The sequence below is a fragment of the Vidua macroura genome, chromosome 11 (assembly GCF_024509145.1).
Source record: "Vidua macroura isolate BioBank_ID:100142 chromosome 11, ASM2450914v1, whole genome shotgun sequence".
Classification (NCBI taxonomy): Eukaryota; Metazoa; Chordata; class Aves; order Passeriformes; family Viduidae; genus Vidua; species Vidua macroura.
Genome location: NC_071581.1, coordinates 552109 through 578602, shown reverse-complemented (window position 1 = coordinate 578602; position 26494 = coordinate 552109). Strand labels below are relative to the sequence as shown.

The following is a 26494-nucleotide window of genomic DNA, read 5'->3' as shown; positions in this document are numbered from 1 at the left end:
ATATCTGATGTGTGTTTGCAGTTAAAAACCCCACCTCAGATTCTACATAGTCCTTCCCATTAATTTGACTCATGAGCTTCTCTTTTGCATCTCCCTCCTTCCCCACATCTTTATTCTCATTGGTTACAGCAAGGCTCAAACTCATTTTATTTCTGGTTAATCTGATTAGGTAAGAACCTGGGATCGTGATGTCAGTACATAAGCAGAAGGAAGTAATGCTTCCTGCAGGAAAGATGGCAGTTTTGACCTTCTAGAAGCAAGTCATGGTCTGACTGAAAGATTAAAATAGAGCAAGCCAAACTGCAGTAGTAACACCAACTCATTCTGCAAGAGCATCCTTCAAAGAGGGATTATGGCTCATGGACTGCAGGTAAGAAAGCATAAAGTCCTTGTGTTTGGTTATTTGCCTGAAGGGAGCTTTGGCTGGGGGGGGAAAGGTCAGCTTCAGCAAAAATAGCAGAACATTAGAAACACTGGCTAATGAAAGGCTTTGGTTCTTATATTTGCTCAGCAGAAAAGATGGCTTTCAGAGCAGAGGCGTCTGGATAGACTCACTTTTCTACAAAGGCATGACATTATTTGACTTTAGCATACCTATATTCACATTCTTTCATTCTGTGCTGATGGAACAATAGTTATTGATTTCTCTACTGTACAAAATTGCTCTACTTAGTTTTGTTGTTTTTTTCCACTTAAACTCAGAAACTTACATCAGTAATTGGACAGATGAGACTGAAACTAAATGAGACAACTAATTCTTCAAGTTATAAACTCATTATTTAAGAATTTAATGATTTTGTATGATAGTTGAGTAGATTGCTTTATTATTATGGGCTGTCACTGTATTATTCAGTATATGCCAAGGCAATATTCAACAATGCAAAGGCTTTAATGAGCCTGTAAGGCAGGTTGCCGTGGTGATGTGGTGCTCAAACGGATGCAATCCTTAAAGTTCTGGTTTTGAACTTTTCATTAGGCTTTAAAAAATGCTTCACACAGAGGCTATTGTTGTAGAAGATCTTGTTTGTACCCAAGATTCTCAATGAACAGAGTTGTTAAACCAAGTAACAGCTATAAAGCTGCACTGCTGGAGTAGCTTTAAGCAGTAATGACTGTGCACACCTATATGCCTCCAGATTACCTTTATTTCACAGTTACATCCACACAGACAAACTCATCCCTCACTTGAGTTGAAGCAGTTGTGCTGTCACTAATCAAGTGCAGCAGGAAGCTCAGCTTTGGCAAAAGGCTGATCTTTAACTTGCTGTGCAGAAGAAATGCTGTGCATTTATAAATGCAAAAGCAGACTGTAAAGCTGAAGTCCATTAAATACTGCAATCAGTATCACAATTAGGCAAAAGAAGCTGCTCAAATTGCAGGGGGCATTATCACTGCTTTTAAGCTGCCGTTAAGTAGAATGCAATAGACATGGGAATCTTGGAGACAAAATAAACCAAAACCCAACAACAAAACAAACAGCACCTTTTTATACTGGCGTCAGTGACTATCCTTAAAGGTGCTTTTTTTTGATACTTCAAATGATAATGATGTTTATGTGTACCAGTAGTCTCAAATAATCATTGTCTTTAACCAATGCTTCTATTTAAGTCAGAATCTCATACCCTGCCTGTGTATTCATCACTAGCAGCCTCCCAGAGGGAGAAATTCGAGCTGTACAGATGGGTTAATCGAACATCAAGCCATGAGCAGCTCTGCACTCACTAAGGCTGCTCTTGGTGCTGTGGCACAGCCCGACCCAGCCAATCCCGGTGTCACTGCCAGCGTCTCTCCACAGCCAATGAGGCAGGAACAAACCCGATCTAAAACCAATGCTGTACTTATGCTTTCACTTCACTGACTTCAGCCACGAAGAAAATAGTAACTAAACCAGGCAGAACAGAACTGCTGCCACCCACCCAGGGCTCAGCTGCGAGGTCATTCTGCATGGTCTTGGACCATTAGGGCCAATCAATTTTGAGTACTTGCAGAATATGCTTAGTCCAGCCAGGATCAGCTTCTATATCCATTGCCTTGTGCTACTACAATCTGTTTTCTGAAATTTCCTTTAACACCTGTCTCTAGTTTTATCTTTAAATGCAGGAAGCTATTTGTGGCCAATTTAAAATAAATGGCAGTAATTGGTTATTTCATTTTTGGCTGCCATGAGTTTTGCAAGTGATAACCTACTACTGTTTCATACAGTCCATTTTCTTTTCTTCCTAAGCACTTATCTCTCCTATGCCAAAGAAAAGGAGAATTAAAAACAATTCATCTGTCTAAAGAGTTTGCAGGTGTTAACTTGTGGTTAGCAATACTTTATGCTATTACTGCCGAATCCACAGCTCTGAGCTTTTAGCAAGATGCTTTACTGAGTTCTGTGGAAGGTAACTGGTATGTACATAACCTATTTTTCACCGTTGAAGCTTTGAGCCAGCTCTGAATTTTTCTTTCAGTTAATTCTGTATTTTTAACAACAGCAGGGCAGTATCAGGTGTGACAAAATCTCATGAATTTGAGGGTGTTTTCCTAATTTATTTCTAGAACTTATATATTAATCTTACTCACAATTCTTTCTACTTCCTTATATGTTGCCTTGCCTGGTTTTGTACCACCACTTAATAAATGAACAAAGCATCCATCAAGGTCTTGAAGGGAGGTAGAATCCAAAGACACCAATCTGTCTGGGGCCAGAAGAGAAACCCAAATGGAGATTATGGCTCTTCTAGACATGCAGACATCTCTGGGTGCAACAGCCTGAAACCAGCATGTTGAATAAAGAACTGTAACCCAAAATCCTGGAGGCAAAAGGGTTAAGGTCCAGATCTGTGGGATGTAGCCCTGGCCAGTCCCCAGCCATGATGAAGAACACTGCTCCAGGGCAAACAGCATAACTGCTTCCCACCTGTGGGCACCCTCTGCAGCTTCCCCTCCTCCCACTGCCATCCCAAAGCTTCTCCTTTGGGGTGAGCCATCTCCCTTGTCCTCTGAGACAGCTAATGGTTGGAATGTCAAAAGTTCAGCTGTGAATTCACTCTTAGGAGGCAGAGCTTTCTCTTTTACACAGTGGAAAATGATGATCAAGGTAGAGCAGCACCTCAAAGTCACATGCTGACCTGTAATCTCAATCTCCTTGACTTACATTTTAATTTTCACTTATCTACCACATGAGCAAGCTACTGAGCTCTGCAGAACAGCAAATGGAACAAGAGGGGGGGTTGTTATTGCTTTGGGTGGCTTTTTAAAGGAGTTGATGATGGCCAATAATTTATTTCATAATGACTGGGGCAAAGTACTTGTTTATCCATTCACAACTCCATTCACAACTCAGCCACCAGCTCCTGAGTTATCAGATTGTGAACAGTTCTAGCAGAAAGATCAAAAACTCTCAGAAATAGTTTTATTTTGACATATTATTGGGGTGGAGGAATTTTTTCTTCACACTATCAGAGACTGGAAGCTTTTCCTTGTACGGCTTTGTTGCTAGTTTTAGACTTACTTCCCTTTCCCTTGCAGATAAGAGATGAGGAAAGCGGCTACAACAAAAATCTGTTTTGCATTCCAAAGCATTATGAAGAAGATTTAGAAAGAGTCTTCATTCCTCATGGACTCATCCTGGACAGGTATGAGGGTAAACAGAAAAGATTAGGGACAGTGGTGCCAATTTTTGTCCCTCCAAATGAAAAGACTGAGGTCCTTGCCCTGTGCAGCCCATGAGAAACATGGAAACCCTGCAGCCTAACACTTCTGTCCTGAAGTCTAGTGCAAGAGGGAGTTTATGGAGAGGATTCCTCCACAAGCCCAGTTAAGCTTCCATGTTCCCTCAAGTATCTTTAAAACTACCTATCCCGCAATATTAAGGTTTATGGGTTAAATCAGCTTGTGCTGCGCAAATATGTAACTAACTTTCCTATGACTTGCTGTGGTCACAATTTGCTAGCTATAAAAACATAACAGCAAGATGAAAATTTTTACAATTTTTACTTGAACATTGCTTAATATATGGACAAACAACTAGATATACAGAACACTTTCCAGAATTCCTTCTATTTTTTTTTTTTTTTTTTCTCACAGGACAGAACATTTGGCTAGAGATATCATGCAGGACATGGGAAGTCATCACATTGTTGCACTATGTGTCCTTAAAGGAGGCTATAAATTCTTTGCTGATTTGCTGGACCATGTAAAAGCACTAAATCAAAATGGTGATAAATCTGTGCCTGTTACCGTGGATTTTGTCAGAATAAAAAGCTACTGTGTAAGCAACTTTCTTTTCTTTGGAAAATTGACTCTCTCCATAGACTGGCATTCTAAATACTGGTAGTTTGAGTTTATGTATATAAAAATTGAGTTGATGCATACATCCTGTTCAAATTACATACTAAAAAGGAACTGATTTACTGATCTTCCCCAAAGGGTGGATATTACACATTCACTGGAACAAACATATAGCAGAACACTCAACAGGACAAAGCCAGGGGCAGATCTCATACTCCCTCCTCTTGCAAAAAGCAAGAGCAGCACACCTTTCAAACAAATACAGGATAACACTTTTGGGCATGTTTATGTGACTTCCATCTCTTCTTTCTCCTTCTAGAATGATTCACCTGCAGAAAAAAATCAGTTTTGTTGGAGAGGAACTGTCTGCACTAAATGGGAAGGTATGAATTAGCATCTTCACCTTTTAAAGGGAAACAACTGGTCTTGTGTATTTTCCAGGAAATCCATCTTTATTAAGATTTTGATACTGCATACTTCCAGCCACTTAACACTGATTTAAAATGTTGGGCTTTGAAACAGTGAATAATTCCCACTGATCTCAGTGGAAACTTGAAGTGATCAGTAATGGCTGCTCCCAAAGATCCTATTCCCCATTTAATCTCAGAATGCCCAGAAGTGAACCATCCTAAACTGACTCATTCAGTGTGGCTCTAGAATACAAGTGCTTTACATAGAGCAATATCTACATCTGACATAGCTGCATTTATCACCACATTTTAAGCTTTCATAAATACTTACAGAAAGGCTCTTCGGAAAGCGCCAAAGTAAAGTCAGTAGTAAAAATGACAATCTCCTCTGAAAATCAGTGCAACTTCCTTGTAACTGAGGGTTTTAGTGTGCTTTTCTTGTCTGTATAATGTGCTGAAAATTGGCATTTAAGTATTTTCTTTTCTTTCCTTCTTTCCCTATGTAATCTCTTCCAGAATGTGTTAGTAGTAGAGGTAAGTAATGACTGAACGAGGGGTGGAATGACATGGATTTTTTTCTCCCTTCTTTTCAAATTAATACATATGACATATAAAATAATAATTAATTATGTTACTGGGCTGCCAGGTTGTCATGCTCTAATTTAATCCACTGACAGTCTGGTTTTCCTTTCAGACTTGAAGGATAATTTTTTTTTTTTTTATCTCTTTCAGGACATTATTGAGACTGGGAGAACAATGAAAGCACTGCTTTCAAAAATAAAAGACAAGAAACCAAGGATGGTAAAAGTTGTAAGGTACAAGGATATAGCCACTAACTAACATATTCAACTCATTTGAGTGAATAGTCAATGTATGCTGACAGGTGCTTGTTTGGCTTGAAGTTTGGGGGGGAGGAAGCAAATGCAGGAAGTAATCCTTATCTAGCTGCTGAAAAATTAAGTGTTTTTTAAACTGGGAAATTTACCTGTGCACTACCATCTTCAACGCTCAAATTAATAAAAAAAGGTTTTACGGTTCTTTCCGTGTAGTCCATAAAGTCTCATGGATTCTGTTTCTTACTTTATGTTTGAAGGAAATTAATCTCTTTCCATAGGTTTTCTAACACCACCTCCAGTTCTCTCAATACTAGAATGACAACACTCAGAATATTTCTTAATATACCGTAGAAGTTTCCAGAATCTAAGAGTCTGACAGCACTTGGAAGATGACTTCATGTAGCATTTTAGATCTGCTTTTAGTCGATCTCTAAAAGGAATTTTGTGGAATATCCCTGCTTCTGTCAAGTAACCGCAATGCTTTATAAAAACAGTTGAATTAAGCATCAGTTATTCAGACAGTCCTTCTAGTGACTGTCCAGGAGGTTCTCAATTTCTTCTGAAGTGCACAGGCAAACCAAGAATAGAAATGATTTTGCAGAAGAAATTGTCCTTTTCTCCCTCCCTCCCTCCCTCCCTCCCTCCCACCCCACTAAAATCATTACCAGCCACTTGGACATGCTTCCCCCTCTGTGCTATTCTAGTGTCCTGAGACATTGCTGCATGGAAGGGGAAAGATCAGAGACACAGGATTGAAGGGAACTGAATACAAAGTCGAGCCACTTGGACATAAAGAATGAACCTAGATCAGAGCCTTTGCTTCTCCCTCCACTATGAGGCTGAACACTACTTCTTTCTGTGCAATAATCTCACTGTTTTAATTTAAGTGCATGATTTTAGAATCTTAATGGGGAGACATGGCAGAATGGAAGTTTACAACTTCGAGCGAGACATATTTTAAAAACCAACCTTCTCTGCTCTGCCTTACAGCCTGCTCGTTAAAAGGACACGTCAGAGTCCAGGTTACAGACCAGACTGTAAGTATCATGTTTTTCTAGTATTTTTTTCCTGTATTTTCCAAAGCACAGTCTTGTAATTTCACTTCAGGCAGCACATCTGACAAATGGCACATAAGTTTCATGAAGGCCAAGAGAAATGGGGAGAAACTACATAACAGCTTGTGATCTAATGACTAGCTACACCATCCTGAGGCCTCATGACCACCTTCTTTATTTCCTGAGCGCAGATTTAGTTACTTGATATACAAATTTAACTATTCAGATAGCAAAAACAGAATTAAACCTTAATTGTGTTTTGCTCTGCTTTGACCCCAGAGGGCATTTGTTTTGACATTTGGCATTATTAAACTTGCCTTGTTTCCAAACTGAAAAGTCCTACTGAATCAAAGTTCATCTCCTTTCACTCAAGTAAAATCTCACTCCTTTTCTCCTCTCCCAGGACTAACTCATAACTAGGTTTTAAACAATTATTTTGTTAATAAAAATCATTCTCTTAACACCTTAATTATATTACTGATTGACGGGAATGGTTTAGATTCTACCATCTGTCATCAATTTGCAGCTCGGATTCTTAAGGAAGCACCCTGAAAGAGATGACGCCTATTTCTCTTAGCTCAAGTATGTGTTGAATACCAACTGTGCACTTAAAAGCTATTTACACCACTGAAGTATAAAAAGAACTGTATTTTCTTACAGATACAGGCTTTGAAATTCCAGATAAATTTGTGGTTGGATACGCTCTTGACTAGAATGAATACTTCAGAGATTTAAATGTAAGTACATGCACATTCCTCCACTGCCAGGTATCAGGTACCTACCTACCACAGGTACCCAGCAAGAATATTTGCTTCTACTCAGAGCTTCTCAACAATTAAAAAACCTTCAATTCCAGCTATAAACTTCCATTAAAAGAGCAAAACCATTTTTAAGGTGACGACTTGGTAATGCAATGTAGGTGCATAAGAAATGTTTGTGCTTCACCTTTTTATAATTCTACTCCACAAGTCTCATGGCTCAGCCATGCTGCAGGACATTCTGAACCCCCAGGATGGTGAGCAGCATACAATCTGCGGCCCAAACTGAAAAGAAAATAATTTGTAATTTGACTTTAATTGGATATTTGTCTGTCTTCGTTCAATCCTATGTTGCTCTTCTGTCACCAAGTCTTTAAAGTGGCTGTGCAGGGGCTCCGTGTGAAGGTTTTCCATATACTTACAGATAACATGTCTGTAAGATCTCTCTTCCCTTATTCTAGTACAGCTTCCTTAGGCTGCACAGAGTAGTAGACTTGGAAACATCACAAACGAATAGGATTGTCAAATGTACTTCCTTAATTCTGGTTAACTCGGAAAGTTTTTCACTTCTAAGTCTTCTTACTAAGACAAGCCAATTCTGCTGAAGACACAAACAATCTGTGCTATTGCTCAGCAGCATGAAGGCAAATGCAGTAATTTAACAAACCAAGTTCTTCAGGAAATATCAAGAACTTGGCTTTCTATATGGGTTTTTATATGATGCCTTGTGTAGGCTGACCTGGAACAGAGGCTGGACAGAGCTAAAGAATAAAGTAGGGACTTGCTAAAAGGCCTCAATGGATCCACCTCGGGCAGCACAAGAGCCCAGCCAGGGCTGCACCCAAGATAGACCCAAAACAGTCACAAAACGCACGACCGGTCACAAGGTCTCTCGCTTTGATCAGTTCTGGCCCATCTGCATATTGGAGTTAATTGTCCAATTCCAGCTTTAGCCCATGAAGTCCCACCCTTCTTGTTTTTCTCTCCTCAGTCCACGTTGTTTATGCTCTTGGCCTGGGATTTGGATCAGTTGCCCTTGGTCCCCAGCTAGAGAAGGAATTGTTTTGTCTGCCTGCTCTGTGCAGAGAGCTCACCATCCCCTAATATGAAGCCCAGACCCACACACTAAAGCAGCACAGAATCTGAAAAATGTAAAACCTAAAACCTAAGAAATCATATATATTACAAACTTGGAAAGAATATTGAAATATCAAGTTTACTGTAAGCGGGAAACTTGCAACAATTCTGGTTCTAGTGTGTTTTTATTACAGTGCTAGGAATACAACTGAAAATCAGTCTTGCATTTCATTTGAAGATGGATGTTGATAAATACTGTACATTTTTCTTTTAGCACATCTGTATTGTGAAAGAGAATGCCAAAGAAAAATACAGGATGTAATAACGTCAGTCTTCTGGAGCACTGATTCCTGGCTGCAGATTAGGTGATAAACCATGACACCAGGAAATGACTTCTGCTACTTGTGTGTCCCTAAGAAGAACGAGAAGCTAAATGTCAGCGCCCGGGAGCTGCAGCTGGCAGATTGCCATGGGGCGATGCGCTGAACAGGATCTGTTCAGAGCCGGGCTTTTCCCGATGTGGAGCAGCCTGGAGCTGGGGCCGAGGCTCCGGCGATATCGAGCGCTGCCGCCGGGGCCGTCCCGTTCCGGGCCCGGGAGCGAATTGCTGCCGCTGTGCCCGGGGACCGCGGGGGCACCAGGGCTGGAACAGGCAGACCGAGGGCGGCTCGAGGGGGCACCGAGGCGGGATGGAGCGGGGACCGAGGCCCGCCCGGCCGCAGCGTCCCGGCCCCGGCCCGGCCTCACAATCGGGTGCCGTGGCTGCCGGGTAACCGCGAGCCGCCGTCTGTGACGGCGCTGCGGCCTCAGCTGCCCAGAGCTCGCTCCCGGCTGGTTGTTCGCAGCCCCGGCGCGTTCAGGCGGCTGCACTCGGCGATTCGCCACGCGAATTGTTCGCGGAGCATTGGTCTCTGCGAGCGAGTCCAGTGGATTCGCGGAGAATTGGTCTTTGCGAGGACTCCTGAATTCCGGTGGAAGGTAAAGACTGACTCAAGCTGTACTTTCTGGTTTTGCCACGTCTGTGCTCTAAAAGAGAATGTCAAAGGGAAATACAGGATGGGATAATGCCAGTCTTCAGTTCAGTGGCATGTCCAGCTGAGTGGATGAACAAGATATAGTCTACTGATGGTGCTTTTTAATCAACGTTTCCTAAATATACTAGTCTATACTTTTTTTTTCCTATAATATTTACTTAAACGGTTTAAAGGTGAATGAGTTCTGTTCAAGTTTCAGTGCGTTTTTATGATCTGGTTATTAAAATTATTAAAGGAGATGCCCCTGAATTAAGGTGCAAAATGAGATCATATGTCAAAGTTGATAGTCTGGATTTTATGTAACAATAATTGTGAAGAGAGAGAGGAGAAAGAAAAGAAGAGGAAGAGAGAGAGAAAGAAATAGAAAAAGGAGTGGGGAGGGAGGGGGCTGGAAAGAGGGGAAGAAAGAGAGTGACAGAGACAGATTTAGTAGAAAACATCACCATTCCATGGATCCCACCCAACCCACGAAATCCTCTTCTGGTCTTCTCTGTGGTGAGGTCCCACAAAATGTAAGACTCCAGGGGATTAATGCAGATTTGGGCAAGGTGGGACTGCCCAGGTACCTCCCTGGGGTGGGGCAAGTTGGACTCTGTCTCTTGCTCCTTTTCAATAATATCAAATCTTGAGCACCAGTATATCCTTGGAGTCTGCCGTGAATTGGGTTCTGGATTTTCAGGTCTGTTGTGTTACGTGGCATGCCATGCAGTCATCTGGTGCAAGGCCTCAGGCATGGGTCTGGGGGCACTTTGGAGGTCTTTGATGGGTTATGACACCCCCTCAGCTGCCCCTCATGGGAATGTGCCCTGGATGTGGCCTTCTGGGGGTGGGGGGTTTTAGAGCTGAGCCAGTTTGTGTGAGGGAGGATGGGTGTCCACTGCATCTTACCAGAGCTTACGCTGCACACCCAAAATTTCCTTCTTCCCCTCTGTTGATGGGAGGTTTGTATGCAAACCTGGCTTCAGCAGACGAGTCTGTGGCTATGACTTGCCCAGCCTGAAGGCAGGCAGAGCTGATTTTCAGGACAGCTGCTGGGTTTGGCATTGTTGTGGATACATTTTTCTCCCTCAGCCTTGTTCACTTCTCCCCAGACCTGAACTACTAGGACAGTTGTGTCACCTTTATCTTGTCTCAAGTTCCCTTAGGCAGCTTAACTCACAGTCCCAAGTTCCAGTCAGGAGGCGTTTTCAGGGAAGGGTGGGCTTGGGTGGTCGCAGCTTCTTTATGCAGTTTTGTCACAATGGGCAAAAAGTCCTTTATCTCAATATTTAAGCCATTAGCCTTAATATTCCATAATAGTCTTTCACAAGTCCTGTGAGGAGCAGCTGAGAGAGCAGCGGTTGTTTAGCCTAAAGAAGAGGAGGTCCACTTGAGCTATTTTTAAGTAATATTTAAGCAACAGCTTTGTCTGTTCTAACTATTATTAATGTTCAGCTTTTTAGCTCCAGGTTTCAGAATGAGCCATCTTTGAATTGCACAGTGTAGCCATATAGTTCAAATAAAGTTAAACTAGAGGCCTAACAATACTAGCTACTTATGCCAAACAAGCACTTAGCTACTTTCAAATCATATAAAAATTTTAGCACCAATATATGCCTTGACTCTGCCATGAATTGGGTTGTGGATTTTCAGAGTTCCATTGTTGCTCCTTCCAGTTTTGCTGAGGCATTGTCGCTCATCTGCAACATCCTCCTTCCAAAATGGCTTCTGGATCCCCGAAAAAGACACCGAGCCCTCGTCTTCTGCTCAGGGAAAGACTGAAGCCTGAGACTGTGAGTAGCCACTGGGGCTGTGTTAAGGCTGGAAACTCCCCTCATGTCCCTCCTCTCCCCGCCCCTGTTGTCAGCAGCCTGTGAAGCTGCAGACCCCCTCCCCACCTCTTTGTGCCGTGCTCCTGGCCCTTGGTGGGGGCTGTCCTGGTGCAGTAGGGAACGCTGTGTGATGTTTCAGGGACAGTCCAGCATCCTGCCTGGCTGTGCCACCGGAGCCAAGTGAAACCAATGTGCAGCTGAAGCCCTGAGCATGTGCTTCTTTCCCTTTCCCTTTGCCACAGCAATTCCTTCTGTCAGGCTGGGCACTCACCTGTGCTGCTCTGACCAACCTGCCCTTGGGCACCCAGGCACGTGGGGGAGGGGGAAGCTCCAACTCTGCCCAAAGCCTTGAGAGACACGGCTGGTCCCAGCTGGAAGAGCTTCCCAGCCAGCTGTTCTCTCTCATCTCCTGTGTGGGCGCAGATCCAGCCCTGCAGGCAGCACTGGAGCCAGGGCCACAAAGGTCCCTTGGCCGTCTGGAGCTCACTTGACTGAAGATGCCCCACTGCTGAGGCTCTCTCCAGGAGATCCCTCTGTTTTCTTCTGTGGAGGGGCCTGTGAGCCCAGAGAGAGAAAACAAATGCTAATGAACAGAGAGAACGAAAACTTGGGCACATTCCTGTGCACCTCACTCTTGGTACAACTTTGCTTTCTTGCTTCTCTTGGATTCACCCAGCAGTGCTATCTCCTCGCTGTGAGCTTTGAGTGCTGTGCAGGGATGGAGTTAGGGGAGTTCTGAGAGCTCCTCCCCACTCTCTGAAAAGGTCACTGCCTCAATCCAATGAGGAAACAAATGCCCAAAGAGCAGAAATCCCCAAACATGTCACATCAAATCACAGAGAGACTAATGGGACACAGCCATGTGGTTGGAGTATGTGTATTGCACTCTGTATTATTAATTTATTGGTGCTAAGTATTTCAGCAGGTAACTTCCAGGGCTTCCAGAACTGTCCTAGTGCCTAGTGATCACAAATTATTCACCAGTGCTACTTGTTCAGGAAAAGCTTTTCTGAAGCTTTTCTGAACAAGCACATTTCTGATGCTCTTGCTGATTTGGTGTGGGGTTTTTTGTTTGTTTTTGTTTTTGTTTTTTTTTGTTTTTTATTTTTGTTTTTTTTTTTTTTGCCTTTCAGCTGATTCCCTCTAAGTTCCAGATTCTCAACATGAAGAAGGAGGATACTCCCCACGGCACTGTGGGGAGTATTCTGCCCAGAATTAGCCCATTTCTAGACATGAGCGAGACTCGCCCAAAGGTAGCCTTTTCCTGCTCTTTTCCTTTCTGTTTGATGTGAAGTTTGAGGAGGGTGTGTGCTTGTGACAGGCTTGCCTCCAGCAAAACACCTCAGTGTCCAGGTCCTGTTGTCATTGTAAACTGCTGGTAGTGGTGGACTGGGAGTCCTGATCTGCACTAAGCCAACACAAACAACCTCTGCTGAAGCTGCTGGGGTGTGCTGGAGTGTAGCTGCCATTGCTAAAAGAGTGGGGGGAAGGCTAGGGACACAAAGGCACAAAATTGCCATTTGCCATTCTCCTGCTGAAGTAGCCACCTCTTACTTTGGTGTGGTCACCATCAAATGCTCGGGGTCATAGGATTCCCTCCAGAGTGGCAGCGTTGGCCTTTGAAGGCCGAGGACCTGCAGTAATTACTGCAGATTGAACAAAACAAATTGCATTCATGCTCTGGGTTGGAACAATGTGTTGGACCCTGCCAGGCTGTTAGATTTTGCAGGCTGCCAGATGTAAAGGAGACTCGCCTCCCCTTCCCTCTCATCCTACTTCCTTTTGGTCAGGTCTTCAACCCTGTCCTTCTCCCAGCTCACAGCAACACCCAACAAACCAACCTGAACAAATCCAAACCACAAACAACACATAGAACCAACAAATTCCATTCTTTCACTTAATAACCTTTTGGCCTCAGCCAAATATCACCTCATCTTTCACACCTCTTCTGGTACTGTTCTTTTCTTACTGATGCCTAAGTTCTAGATCAAAAAAAAAAAAAAAAAAATATTTGCAGTTGTGTGGGCCTTTGTTTCCCTGTCTCAGAGTAAAGGACATCCCAAAATTGGTTCCCATAGAGTAAATTCTTGGGTTTTACTTACTCCATGAGTGCTCAGTCAGTGCCCCAGTGGGCACAGGGCTGTGCTTAAGGAAAGTGCTGCCTGGCACTCTGGAGAAGGAAACCCGGAGAAATACATGCCAGAAGAGCAGCTTGGCTCGAGCCTGCTCTGAGCTGATCAAGCAGCTCTTGCTCAGCTCAGAGCAGAGGTGGGTGAGCCACTGTTACCCCAGTGTGGGCTGGGCAGACGTGCTCACGCAGAGTCTGTACTTCACTGGGATCAGTGTAAGATTGTCCTTCATGAACCTTCCTCCCAGCAGCTGAACCTCTCCCTGCTCTCTCTCGCCTCTCCAGCTGCCACCAGTTGCCCTGAAACAGAGCTTGTTTCGGGTTTCCCCACCAGAGATGGTATTTCAGAACTTCGTCGCCCATGAGGTCTCTGAAATGGCACTGTCCTTCATGAATAAGGACAAGGTAAGTGCCGGCACCTGGAGCTTTAACTCTGTGCTGGAAGAGGAGAGTGCTGTTATTCCCAGAGTGTACAGCAAAGCAAGTTATCTGCTGCAGCACATGCAGAAGAAAATGTCTCAGCACCTTTGTTCTGCAAGATGGTGGAAATCTTCCTGTGCTGGGAATTCTCCCCTGATTTTGGCCATGCGTTGATGGTATCTATCCCAAAGGAGTTTCCTTCTCTTGAAAACTCTGGAGTGATAGGAATGTTGAGGGTTCTTACCTGCTCTCAAGCTTTGCCTTGACTGTATACCACATCCTGTGTCTCCTTGGTTAATCTTGGTTCCTGGTAGGAATCTCTGTCTCTCTCAGCCTGTTTGGCTCCCTTTGTGCAGCTCACAGTCAAAGCTCAGGGGCTGAGTCTTCTCCACTTTATGCTGGAATCACTTCTCATTAATGGCATTGGCACTGCAGGAAGTGTGCTCTGAAACAGCCCTGGAATCAGGCTGATGTAGCAGATGCAGTGGGAGGCCTTTAGGTGCCACTTCAGGCTCCTGCTAAACTTCATTCAGCTCTGCTCAGCTTTTCCAAAAGCAACATGGTGCTCTGCTTTCCCTTTGGAGAACCACAGCACATCCAAAGCCGTGTGCTCCTGGAGGTTTTCGCTTTCACTTGTGATTGTTTTGCAGTTTCCCAAGAGAGTTGAGAGGGGAAAAAGCTGAAAAATGTCACCAGTTGTGTTCCACTGTAAAGAGGAAAATGGAGACCATTTGAATTTCAGTCAGGGAAACATTTTCCCAGATGAGCCCTGTGCCAAGAGTGGGCTGGTGGGAAGAGACAGGAGGGAGCCAAAATCGCCTGGGTTAGACTTTTGGAGAGCATTTTGGTGCTCAGGGGTTGATATCTGTGTGCTAGAAAATGCATGTTTGCTGTGTCTGTATGTCCCAGAGGGCAGAACCTGGCCTGCTGGCTGCAGGTAGGAATGCCCAGCAGCCCAGCTTGCCTGCACAGGCAGCAAGAACCCCTGGAGAGCCAAGATTGGCTTTTAATACTGGAACCACACTGCCAGCCAGTGCTGGTCATGTTTCTCCAGGCAGAAAGTGCCTTTGAAGCCCACAGTCGATAGGCACAGCCTGTCTGTGTTTCCATCGCTTTTGGCAAGCTGATTGCTCTCATGGTTTTATGATTCTTCCTTGCTGCTTTACTGCCCATTTAAATTCTCTTTTGCCATCTCCTTGTTTTAGGGATTGTCTTGCTGTGTTCCTTCTTTTGCTTTTCAGGTTTGCTTTTATTCCCAGCAAGGCCACAGTGTTTGGTCTCCTCTCTTGCTGCTCTGCCTGCATGACTCTATCCCCAGAACGTCCCTACCCAAACCTGATCTGTTAAAAGGGAATTTCTTCCTTCCCCCAGGATAATGTGCTGTTTTGCCTTCAGGCAGCACATTCCCCCTCTGGAACACGACTACTGCATGGCTGTGTGCTGGCAGAAGCCAGCAGGTTTTTTGGCCTTGTTGAATATGCAGATGACTTGGTTCAGGTGCTCTGTCTCCGTCCTGCTGGTGCTGACCTGCTTGGCCCTTCCTTCCCACCACGCACTGCCCTACTGCCCCTGGCCAAAGTGCTGGACCCAGACAGAGGGGATTCAAGTTCACCCTTGTGAATTATGTGCCTGTACCTCCACAGCTGAAGGTGCTTTGGAAAAGGGGTCAAGGACAGATGTCACCAGGGCACGGACAGCTCTCCTCTCGTCCTGTTTCTACAAGTGGCAAAATCATCGTTTCATGTCTTTCTTGCAGATTTCTGGGATGGTGAAGGTCTGCATGGAGAGCTCACCTTATTTCGAGCTGGCGTGCCCCAGTGATGTGTACCACATCGTGCCACCGGGCGCGTCTGCCCGTGTGCGCATCCGCTTTACCCCTGATGAGATCAAGGTGAGCCTGGAGGAGCCAAAACAGAATTACCTCCAAAGCCACTGTTTTCCCTGCACCCTGGGTACAGCCCATTCCATGCTGTGAGCTTGGCTCCAGGCTGTGGGCAGGCAGCCTGCCGCCACTCGTTGCTTGGCACGTGCTGTCAGGCACTGCACCTGGGCCTGACAGGCTCTGCTTCCCCTCCCTGCACATTCCTGAGCATTCCCAAGGGAAGATGCACAGGGAACAGTATGAAAATGACAGAGGGGTGCTGATAGATGTTCGGCCATCTCTAGGTACAGTGGAAGGGCTTTAATTATTATGGAACACACTAGAGGGGCAAAGAGGTCGGAGAGCTTTCCTCCTTCCTGACTGGCAACAGCTTCCCTGCCTCACCCTGGGCTGGAGCAAAGACAGTGCTTTTTCACACCCTCTGTTCTCCAGCCTTGCAGCTGTGCTGTCCCAGAGCACAACTGACCGTGATACAGCTGCAGGGCCAGGACAGAGGATGTGCTGTGCCCGTGAGCCCAGCCTGGCACAGGCACACTGGGCTCTAGGTGCCCTTAGTCAGCAGGAGGTTGGTGAGCTGCAGGGGACTTGGACACCTGCCTGAAAGAGCTTGTATAGGGCAGGTACAACCTGCAGGCAGAGCTGTGAGCCCAGAGCCTGTGGCAGTGACACTGCTGTGGCTCTGTCTTCATGCCTGTCACTGTGGTGGCTCTGTCAGCTGGCACCCATTCCGTGCCAAACCTGCTTTTGTGGGGAGGTTTGAACACCAGTGCTGGGGCCCTGGCAAGTCTGATCTCAGTGCTGTGATCCGGAGGCTTGTTGATACAGAAGGGTTTGGGACATGGCATGGAAGGGAGGAAGCCTTGCAGGAAAGCAGAGAGAGGCTCTTTCCAACAGCATCCTGCCACCTCTTAGCACTGTTCTTCTCCTGACTTGCCTGGAGAGGCAAAGTTAGAGGGGAGTTCTGAGCCAACTGATCTTTCTACACCAGGCCAGAGGTGCAGGATCTCTTTGGGTGCAGCTGTTTCCTCATCTTCCTTCTGCTTCTTAGAGTCAGTTTAACACTTTGTCCTATTCTCAGACAGTGGGTATATAGAAACCTAAAGAGGAATGTCCTGTGTTCCCTAGCTCCATGTTCCTTAGAAGGAACTTAGGAATTATTTTACATCATTAAAATTTAGAGTAAAAATTATGGTGGCCTAGGGCAGTTCTTTGTATGACTCAAGTGGCACAAGAGCTTAATGCCACTGAGATAGGTTTTGCAAAGTGCACTGGTGTCTTTAAAATGTGACGTGTTAGTAGAATTTAGTGTTCATTTTAGGGTGGAATAGGTAACCTGACACCTTGAAGGGTTATAGAAATGATTTTTCTTCTGCCACGGGGATGGCACTAAATGCCCTGTGCTGAGCTAGTTTCTTTTCCTGCAGGATTATTCCCACGAGCTCGTCTGCATGACTGCAAAGGAAAGGATAGTTGTGCCAATTCGGGCCATTGGTGCCAAAGCTATCCTGGAATTCCCTGACCACCTGGACTTCCTGAAGTGTCCAGTCAAGTACAGCACCCAGAAGACTCTGCTGGTTCGCAACACTGGTAACCTGGAAGCTCATTACCAGCTGAGCACCCAGAGGTGAGGCAGCTCATCTCTTTTTGTGCAGAGGATATCACCCTTGGGTGATAACAGAGTTGGGAAAGAGCAGCAAAAGGAACCAGAGCATCGCCGCTGCTGCCCTGCAGCCCTGGCTGGAAGTGAGCAGGATGGATGGCATCTGCTCTTGCTTTCAGTGTTCTTAGCAGGATGCAGCCTTTGAGCTTTCTCTGTCCCAGATTTCCTGGAGGGTGCTGGAACATGTTAGTAGCTGGCTTGCACCCTCCTGAGCACAAGCAGCTTCTGAAATGCTTACTCAGCACTGTCAGCCAAATAGAGCCATTCTCTGGGAGGCCATGGGCACGTGGCTTTCCAGTGGTCCCCTGAGCTGTGCTGCAGGCAGCCGGTGCACTTCCTGTTACTTAAAGCTGACCTGATTTCCCTTGTCAGCTGAGGGCATCAGTCACCTCTTCTGTTCCATGATGAACCTTTGAAAGCCAGTTTAAAATTTCAAACAGATGATTTAAATCTCTGAATAAGGTTGTGCCCCCTTTCATTGAGATTTCTTTCTAAATACTCTGAAGTTGCTGTGTTTCTGCCGTCTTTTCTTTTTGGTTTGTGTTAAATGTTTGCCAAAAGATCATGAATTCTTCTTTGGGAACTTTCCTGCAGGTCGAGCTCCTCTAATGCCTGTCAATATGCCACATGCCCATAGGTACATGCACAGGTGTATAGGAAAGAGGAGATGTTTAAGGAATATGTGAAGAGCAGTTGGGCTGATTTAGGAAAGTACAGAATAACTTCTGCTGGAGGGGACCTCTGGAAATCATCTGAGCAGACACACTGCTCAAAGCAAGACCAGTGTCTGGGGATTGCAAGGTGCCATTGGGAGATCTGGACCTGTCTTGAGATGCCATACAAGAAAACATACAAATGGACCTAGTTAAAAAGTAGAAGAAAACAACCTATTAAAACCCCCTCCATACCTTATCTTTTCTGCCTGTTGGGTGCAGTAGTGATTCACTGAAAGGGCACATCTAACAGGATGAGAAGTGTCTTAAGGAACAGCTCACAATTTACAGATAAAAGGCCAAAATTTAGCCTGCCAGCCCCATCTCTTGGCAGTGGTTTTCATTTGGTTATTACAGTATGAGGGATGTCTCCTTCACAGCTCTTCTATCTGTGGGCTCAGGGAACAGCTTAGTGATGTTGGCTGAAATTCAGAGGAGTTAAGTTTAGCTGTAGAGCTTGTGTCCTTGGGTCTTGGGGAGCCAGGTCTGTGTGAGAGATGACTGCTACAGCAGTAACATAGGAGTCTGCTGGGTACAACCCAGGGATGTAGAAGATGCAGGGGCTGATTTGCACTCAGTTTTTCAGTCCTGAAACTGAGTCCTGGACTTGGCTGGATCTTCTTCTCCTGATAATTTGAAAATAAGAAGATACCTTCTTTCTCAGACAACCCCTGAAGTCACCCCCAGGAATGTTATTCCCATCCTGCCATCTGAGGGCAGGAGCATGTAACATGGGGCAGCAGTGGGAATGGAATGGAATGGAATGGAATGGAATGGAATGGAATGGAATGGAATGGAGTGCTGAAGTGTGGCCAGGGATTCCCTTAACTGGCAGTTTCTCTGTCCTGGTGAAATCCCTGGCAAAAGAATAAGAAAAAATCCTGTGCCTTGCCCACACCAGGCACTGATTGCCCCAAGCCCCAGCAGAGACCTGCAGCAGTCCTGGCATCACTCCCGGGGCAGATGCAGGAGCACGTACACTAATCTGGCTCTGGGGCTGGTGGGGCCTTGTCTTTCCTCCCCTCCCTCCAAAGTCTCATGTCCAGCACATAAACATTGCTGGCCCAAGGCTTCTCCATCAGCCAGTAGTGATGTTCCCACTAGTGGTAATGGGAACAGGCCAGGCCCATCCTTGCAGCAATAGATCCTTAATGAGCAGAACCTGAAGCAACTGACATGAATCAAGTTCAGCTTGCCAGATGTTCTCTTTATTTTTGTGTGTGATGCATTCATCACCAAACTCCCCAGAACACACTTCTAAGTGACAGATTGGCCACCAGCAAAGCACCGAGGCCAGGAACTTTTGTTTCCTCAGTGGGGCTGTAGAAGAGCACAAAGCCCAGCAGCTGCTGGGCAGAAGCACATTTCCCTGAGCTGTCCCTGAGCATCAAAGCACAGAGTCTTGCGTTTGTCAGGCAAGAGCTCTTTACCTGGTGACCAATCCTAATTGCTCCTGTTAAATCCAAAGTGCACCAACACGTTTGCATCATTATTTCCAACACATTACACAGAGTTTCTCTGCTGGGCCAATCAAACAGATACCAGCCTGGGTGACGACCCACAGTCCCAGGCTGCATGGCTGGTAAATAGAAAGCTCCTGTTCTGTTTCCTTGATGTGCTTCTGCTAATGGTGCTTCATTTAGCTGGGACCAGATCCTTCAGATTGTAAATGGCATCCTCCTTTGGGTTTCCATGTCACTGTGTTGCTCTAATCTGCATTTGCACTCTTTCAGAGTTTTGACTGCTCCTTTTCTTAGAGCAGCTTTCACTGAAATGCTGGTAAAATGTGCCCTTTTAGGCTAAATCAGGACATTTTCAAGGTAAAATAAACCAAAGAACCACACTGCAAATTCAACAGTAGCTATTCTTTGGTCTTCAAGGAGAAGTTCCTTCTCCCTGTCTGATTCCAGGCTGTAATCTCACAGGACAGGTAGTGCCCTAACATTTGCATCTCTTGCAATGAGGTTTATAGGCAGCAGGAAAAGAGAAATTCCTGAGGCAGTGAGTGTCAAGTTGTGCATGCAGACAGCTCTGAACCCTCTCCGTGCTTTTCACAAACCATTCTCTGATGGGATTGCTGGCAGTCGGACCCTTGAGTCTCATTGCAGAGGGCTGGATGCAGAGTATGGGGGAGATGAGGTCCTTTTACCCACAGGATCCTCTGAGGGCTGGATCTGCTCAGAAGTGGGTCAGTGGCTGTTTCTGATCCTGCCTGTTCTGTCTGTCTCCTGCTGACTGGTTGGTTTGCTCCCTGCTTGCCCAAGTGAGCTGAAGTGAGCTGCACTGCAGAAGGAATCTCATGCCCAGGTGTCCCCCCGAGTCCTGATCCCTCTCTCTGTGTTGCAGTCCTTTCTTCGTGGTTCCAGCCACGGGAACTCTGGGCGCTGGTGACAGCATGCAGGTGACAGTGGGATTTCACCCGCTGACGAATGGTGACCATTTCGGGTCCCTGGTAGCGTGCTGCAACACAGGTGAGTGCTGGGCCCTGCACAGGGCACAGGACAGTTCTGCCCCATCACTCCCTGTTGTCCCATCCCCCTTGTGCTTCCATCAGCCACTGAGCTGAGCAAAGAGTCCCCCTTGCTTTGTTCCAGGTGAAGAAAGGATCCACACAAAGCTCCATGGAGAAGCTGTAGATCTCAACCTTGGGTTGAGCACAAGTTCCGTGGAGGTTGAGAAGACTTTCATCACCATGTCAAACCACACAACCGTGTTCATCGAAAACAGGAGTAACATCACAGCCCACTTCCAGTGGAAGACTTTTCTTGATGAGGAAGACGAGAATGAAGTGAAGAGGAGGTTGGTTTGAAAGATGCATTTCAGTGAGAGACATGGCCCAAGACTGAAACTAACGTATGGCCTCAGGGGGCTGTTGGTGCTTTTGAATGGTTTAGGCCAAGTAAACCATCCCTGGCACGAGGGTGTGTGTCCCTGGGCTTCAGGAGCTCAGCACTTAGCATTCCAGTTCCATTTATACTCCAACCATGGCATTTTGGGAAGGAAAGGTTGATTGCAATGACTGGATTTCCTCAAGTTCTAATTGAGCTTTTGCCTCTCTAATCATCTTCCTACATGACCTGGCAACATCCTTAAACATTTCCTGAGTTGCCAGCCCCTCTTTCCAAAGGTGATGCACCCTCTTTTTTTCCCTTAGTTCCTTCAAAACCTCCTTGCCCATCCAGGCTGGTTGTCTCCTCCTGTCCTGCTGTCAGTGAAGCTTTTGAGATCTCAGAGCAGAGAGGACTTTTTAATGAGATTGTGCAGGATCCTTTCCCTCTCATGACATTTACTACCATGCACTGGGATGGGATCATGCAAAGGTCTCTACAGGAGTTTGCTGTTCCCTCCTGCACAACAAAGTCCCTTCCCCTCTCAGAGCCTCTGTTTTCATGCATATTGCATATAAAACCTTGAATGTCGCTGAAGGGCGGCAGTGCCTGAATTCATCCATTTCCTTTGGAAGTGCTCTGGGATGCTCATGTGAAAGGCAGAGTAGGGAACAGGGCAGGTCCAAAATGGCAGAAACAAAGAGTGATGCTGGTAACACGTAGCTGCAACCCAGCTTCCTCTCCCCTTCCCAGGGGGTGCTCCATGATCTTTATCTGCCTCCCCCGAGCAACTCAGTGGTAGGAAAAGCCAGCTGAGGTGGCTGGTGGATTCTCCCTCAGTTTTGGCAGAGGCTTTGAGCCAGGAGGTTCTCTTGAGGGCTGCTGGCTTTGGAAATGTCTCCTGAGCTTGCAAGTGTGAAGTAAAACTACCTGCTGTGCCAGTGAACAGCAAGTTATCCTCTGATCCATGTGGGACCCCCATGGCTTGGGGTCAGCCCTTGCTGGGGAGCTGCTGCTGCTCCTTCCCAAGTGCTTTGCTCTCCTGCACTCACACTTCTCTCTGCAAATATGTGGCTTATTAAACGATCTGCTGGCCTTGTGTCTCCCTGTGGCTGCAGGCAGTGTAATTCGCTGCGCGTGCCAAGTGAGGTGTGGGTGGAAACTTCCATGGAGGAGGAAAAAATACGGAAGGTGAAGGGCTTTTGTAAAGATCGCATTGGCATCCTGAAGAGCGTGGTCGAGGAGGAGGTGGCAAAGGTGCAACAAGACCCCATGCTGTTCTCCGATGAAGTTTTTTTCATTGAGCCATTGGTAAGTGATAGCTGAGAACCTCATTTTCCTCCTCCTCCTCCTCCTCTTCCTCCTCCCACCCACCCTATCCCCGCCCCCCTTGCCCCCAGATGCGGTCACTCGGCAGATCCTCAGCTGGCTGGATGTGCTGAGAGGGAGGACATGGAGTTTCTGGTGTGGCTGCAGAGCTCCCTGCTGAAAGCATTTCTGCCCTGCAGGCTCAAGGCAGGGCTGGGAGCCTGACAAAGCCGAGCTCTGCTGCCAGGGCTCGAGCTCAAGGGCGCTCCGTGCGTGTCCTTGCAGTGTCCACAGGGAGCAGTTATTGTAGGCAGGGGCTCCCCCGACACGTGGTGCCTGGGGTTCAGCAGAGGGTGTTGGAGCTCTGCCAGTTCACATACTGACCTGAAGCTTGCAATGGTTCGCTGGGAAAAGGAGGCCAAATTCAGCCCGAGGTTAATCACAGAAATGCCAATCCCCTCCTGTAACCACGCCTTGCACTATTTCTGAGTGTCCCTCCCAGTGTCATCTGAGAGCCTGGACACAAGGCTGGAAGGTTTAAATGGGCCTTATGAGTTCTCTTGCACACAGGGACAGAAAACCTTTTCCTTTTCTGTTTGTGCAAGCAAACTGCCACATCCTCCCACCCTGATTCTGAGTACTGGCATTGTGAGAGATTATGAATGCCTGGTGTCTGCACAGTGCAAAATCCCTTCTCATCTTGGAGTAAACCCCAGAATAATCCCAACCTCTGCATTCTTTCAAAACAGGTTAACTAATATTTGTATTTCAAGGAAGGGGATCATGTTCCCTCCTTGGCTACTCCTATGGCCCATCTCAGGCCAAGAGCCACCAGTGCACAGTGGCAGTTGCATCCCACTGTAGCTGACAGCAGCAGGATGTGACCAAGAGCTTGTGTCAGAGCAGTAGGAATATTGTGGAGAGTGGGAGCTGATCAGCTGAGCACTGAGAGCTTCCAGCGGTGTGCTGAGCTGGGTTTGGAGTGCTTCCTTGGGCTCCTTGAGTTGTTCACTCATCACTGATGCTCTAAATAAAGGCTTACAGGACTGTGGTTGAAAACAAGAAATATGCAGTTTGAAGAGAAATGTTTTGCTGTCCCTTTCTGTTTTAGGAGGGAGAAATTGGGCCGCATTGTTCGGCCGAAATCAAGGTGACCTTCAAACCCCTAGAGGCACTGAAGTACCAAAGTATGGCTTACTGCAATATCTCAGGTACAGCTCCTTTCCCCTGCTTCTCTCACCCTCAGTGCAGCCATGGTGCAAGCCTGAGCCCACTGGGCTCCCCTGTAACTGCTGGGAAGAGTCCCTGGTCAGCAGGGCAGTGCTGGCACACCCCACTGGCCCTGCAGCTTCCAGGGAGTCTCCCGTGCAAGGCCAGGGCTCAGAATCCTGTGTCTGGGTTACTGATCCCAAAACCACCCAGGCAGTGCAGGGAGAGATTTTCATGCCATGGCTTTGCCAGCATTTCCTCAAAGGCCAAAGAGCTACAGAGCAGAAGAGCTTTAGTGAGCAAGCACTAAGCCCCTCTAGAGACCACTGACCTCCAGGATGGGTCCATTTGACATGGCTCCATCATCAGGTGGTAGGAGCTGAGTTAGAAATGGGCTCCCTGACCCTGGATCACCTCCCACTGCCCAGACACCACCAGACCAGAGGTGCCTGAGCCCCACTGAGCCCAGGGTGTTTGCAGAAGGAGCACCCTTGGCCAGCAGCTGCTTCTGTCCCTGTGTGGGAATTGTCACCTTGCAGCTCAGTCTGTGGAAATGAAACACAATGCTGAGTGCCAGAAGTTGAGGACTTTGGCAACAAAGTCGTGTGCTGCTGGGCCAGGTAGTTTGGCGATTGCCAAACTCTTTATGAGCTTTGTGCCTTCACTGAATGGATTTCAGAGCTCCTCTAAGTGCATGGGAAGGAAACCACATAATCATAGTATGTTAAGGATGGAAGGGACCTTAAAGCTCGTCTAGTCCCAAGGCCCCTGCCATGGGCAGGGACACCTCCCACTAGACCTGGTGGCTTCAAGCCCCATCCAGCCTGGCTTTGAACACTTGCAGGGCTGGAACCTCCACAACTTCCATGGAGAACCTGCTCCAGTGTCTCACCACCCTCACAGTAAAATAATTCTTCTTAATATCTAACCTAAATTTCCTTTCTTTCAATTTCTACCCATTACTCCTTGGCCCGTCACTGGAGGACATCTGAGATGTTTTAAACTCAGCAAACTGGTGGCTCAAATTGGAAACCAGCCCCAGGAATGGGTTAGGAATTGCAAGTCAGCCCCAAGGGATATGTCCTGAGGGAAGAGAAGGGTCCTTATCTTCTCCTGCAGCATCAGGAGCTGGTTGCATCCAGCTCAGAGTCAGGGACTAGCACGGAGGCAGCCTGGAAAATGCAGTGTAACAGAGGGAATTATTGTACTGAAATGGACATCTCTCCCCAGGCCGTGAGAGCAGGATGACCCTTCGCCTCAAAGGGGAAGGCCAAGGACCTTTGCTTGAATTCAGCTGTCCTTCACTGAATCTTGGGAAAATTCTTGTTGACACCCTCCACGTCTATGAGGTGAGCAGCAGGGCTTGGGATGGATCCTGATGGCTCCTGAGGCAGCAGCAAGCCTGGTGGAGCTGTGGAATTCCTGGCAACCTGGGCAGTTGTGAGCAGGGAATATTTGATGTACTGGTCAAATCTAGGGGGGTCAGAAAGGTGTGTCTGTTGTTCATGAAGCCCCACTCCCTGCTTTTGGGCAGCCTTCCTTAGGGATCAGCTGGGAGGCTTCCTGCAAAACAACCCCTTGGCATATGAAACCTTTGTACTGGGCTGTTCAGAAGCAGCTGGAACACACTGGCTGCATTTAAGCTTCAGTCCACTGCAAACAGCTTCCAGTCAAGTGTCTCCTGCTTATTCCTGGAAGTCACAGGAAAGTCATCCAGCCTCCTGGCTGAGTGCTGGCCCTTGCAAAGAGCTTGGGAGTTCTTTCTCTTGCTGACCAGTCCCTCACCACACTTCAGCCTTGGTGCATTTCTGGCTCTAGAAAGTGAAACGTGTTCCTGGGAATAAAGCAAAGGATTTTTCTACCTCTTTGCCTCCCCCACAATAGTGTCAAGTTTGCAAAAAAAAAAAAAACAAAACCAAAAAAAAAAACCCAAAAAAAACCAAAACCATGAGAAAGCAACTGAAAGAGGTAGAAAATGAAGCACTACATCATGCCAGACACTTTCAAAAGCTTAACTGTGGAAGGGAAAGACACGCTTATTTTTCTTACCCAAAGATGGTGCTGTCTATACATTGAGATGCTGATGCCTCATTATCAATGTATTGTTTTCATGGTATGAGAAAAGGTGAATGAGTAGATGGTACTGTTGGAGCTCTGCTAACTGGGGCAGCAGCAGCTCTGTGGTGATTCACTACGCAGCTGCAATCACCCCACGTTGCTCTCAGGGCCAGGTCTGAATGAGCTTGGTGATGCTGACCAGAGGTGGACTGCTCTGTGTCCGTGGGATAACCCCAGGGTGACTGCAGTTATGTGGAGTTACCACGGCTTTGCGTGAAAACCCAAAGGCAGACCTTGTCCTCTTGTATTTTTAAATTTCTGCCATTCAGCAGCACAAAGCATCCTCTGCCTTTTCTGGGTGTTAATTGCATCATTAGAAAATAACTCACAAGAAGGGAAGATTCCACATGTATTTCCATTTTGCTTTCTTGCTGCTGCAGGTGAAGCTGATTAACCAAGGAGCTATTGATGCTCCCTTCACCTATATCCCTTCAACCAGGAAGGGATTCTGCTTCAAGTTTGCACCTGAGGAGGGCATCATTGCACCAGGTGGGATCCAGACTATTCAGATCTCCTTCAATGCCACCGTGTTGGGGATGTTTGAGGAAGAATTCCAGTTCAGTGTGGCTGGATCTCCTACGCCTGCCATCCTGACCATCAGGTAAGGACTGTGGGAGCTTGGTGGGCACATCTGTAGCTGTCCCTGGGACATCCCCCAGCTACCTCATTTTGGGGTTGAGCAGAGAAAAAAGGTGTTTCCTGAGGTCTTAATCACTGCTCTGATCCTGGAATTACCTTAGTGTGAGGATGCCTCCTGCCCTGGGTGGTACCCAGGAGCTGGAATGACTCCTCCCTGCAGGGATCTCCCTCTGCCTTGGGCCATGGCAGGCAGTGGGATGGATCAGCTTTGGGCAGTGGCTGCTCTGGGATGTCCCCCCTGAACAGCCAGCAAGGCCCCCAGGGCTTTGGAGGTTGGCCAGCCTGGGTGATTCTGCACCAGCAGCAGTGTTTGTAGAAACTTCCATTAATAAT

At 46.7% G+C, this 26494-nt stretch overlaps 1 protein-coding gene and 1 pseudogene across 1 annotated transcript in view; both read left to right on the top strand.

The window, feature by feature from the left end:
• LOC128812978 (hydrocephalus-inducing protein-like) overlaps positions 1-26494 on the top strand; it is a 111953-nt gene that overhangs the window by 23148 nt on the left and 62311 nt on the right. The window contains exons 2-11 of the mRNA XM_053987705.1: positions 12390-12509; positions 13670-13789; positions 15561-15695; positions 17111-17310; positions 20406-20530; positions 20654-20858; positions 22006-22198; positions 23307-23406; positions 24635-24753; positions 25903-26123. Coding sequence (XP_053843680.1) covers positions 12420-12509; positions 13670-13789; positions 15561-15695; positions 17111-17310; positions 20406-20530; positions 20654-20858; positions 22006-22198; positions 23307-23406; positions 24635-24753; positions 25903-26123 — 1508 coding nt within the window. The 5' untranslated portion in view covers positions 12390-12419. The remainder of the gene's footprint in view (positions 1-12389; positions 12510-13669; positions 13790-15560; positions 15696-17110; positions 17311-20405; positions 20531-20653; positions 20859-22005; positions 22199-23306; positions 23407-24634; positions 24754-25902; positions 26124-26494) is intronic.
• Positions 353-8733, top strand: LOC128812636 (hypoxanthine-guanine phosphoribosyltransferase-like; annotated as a pseudogene).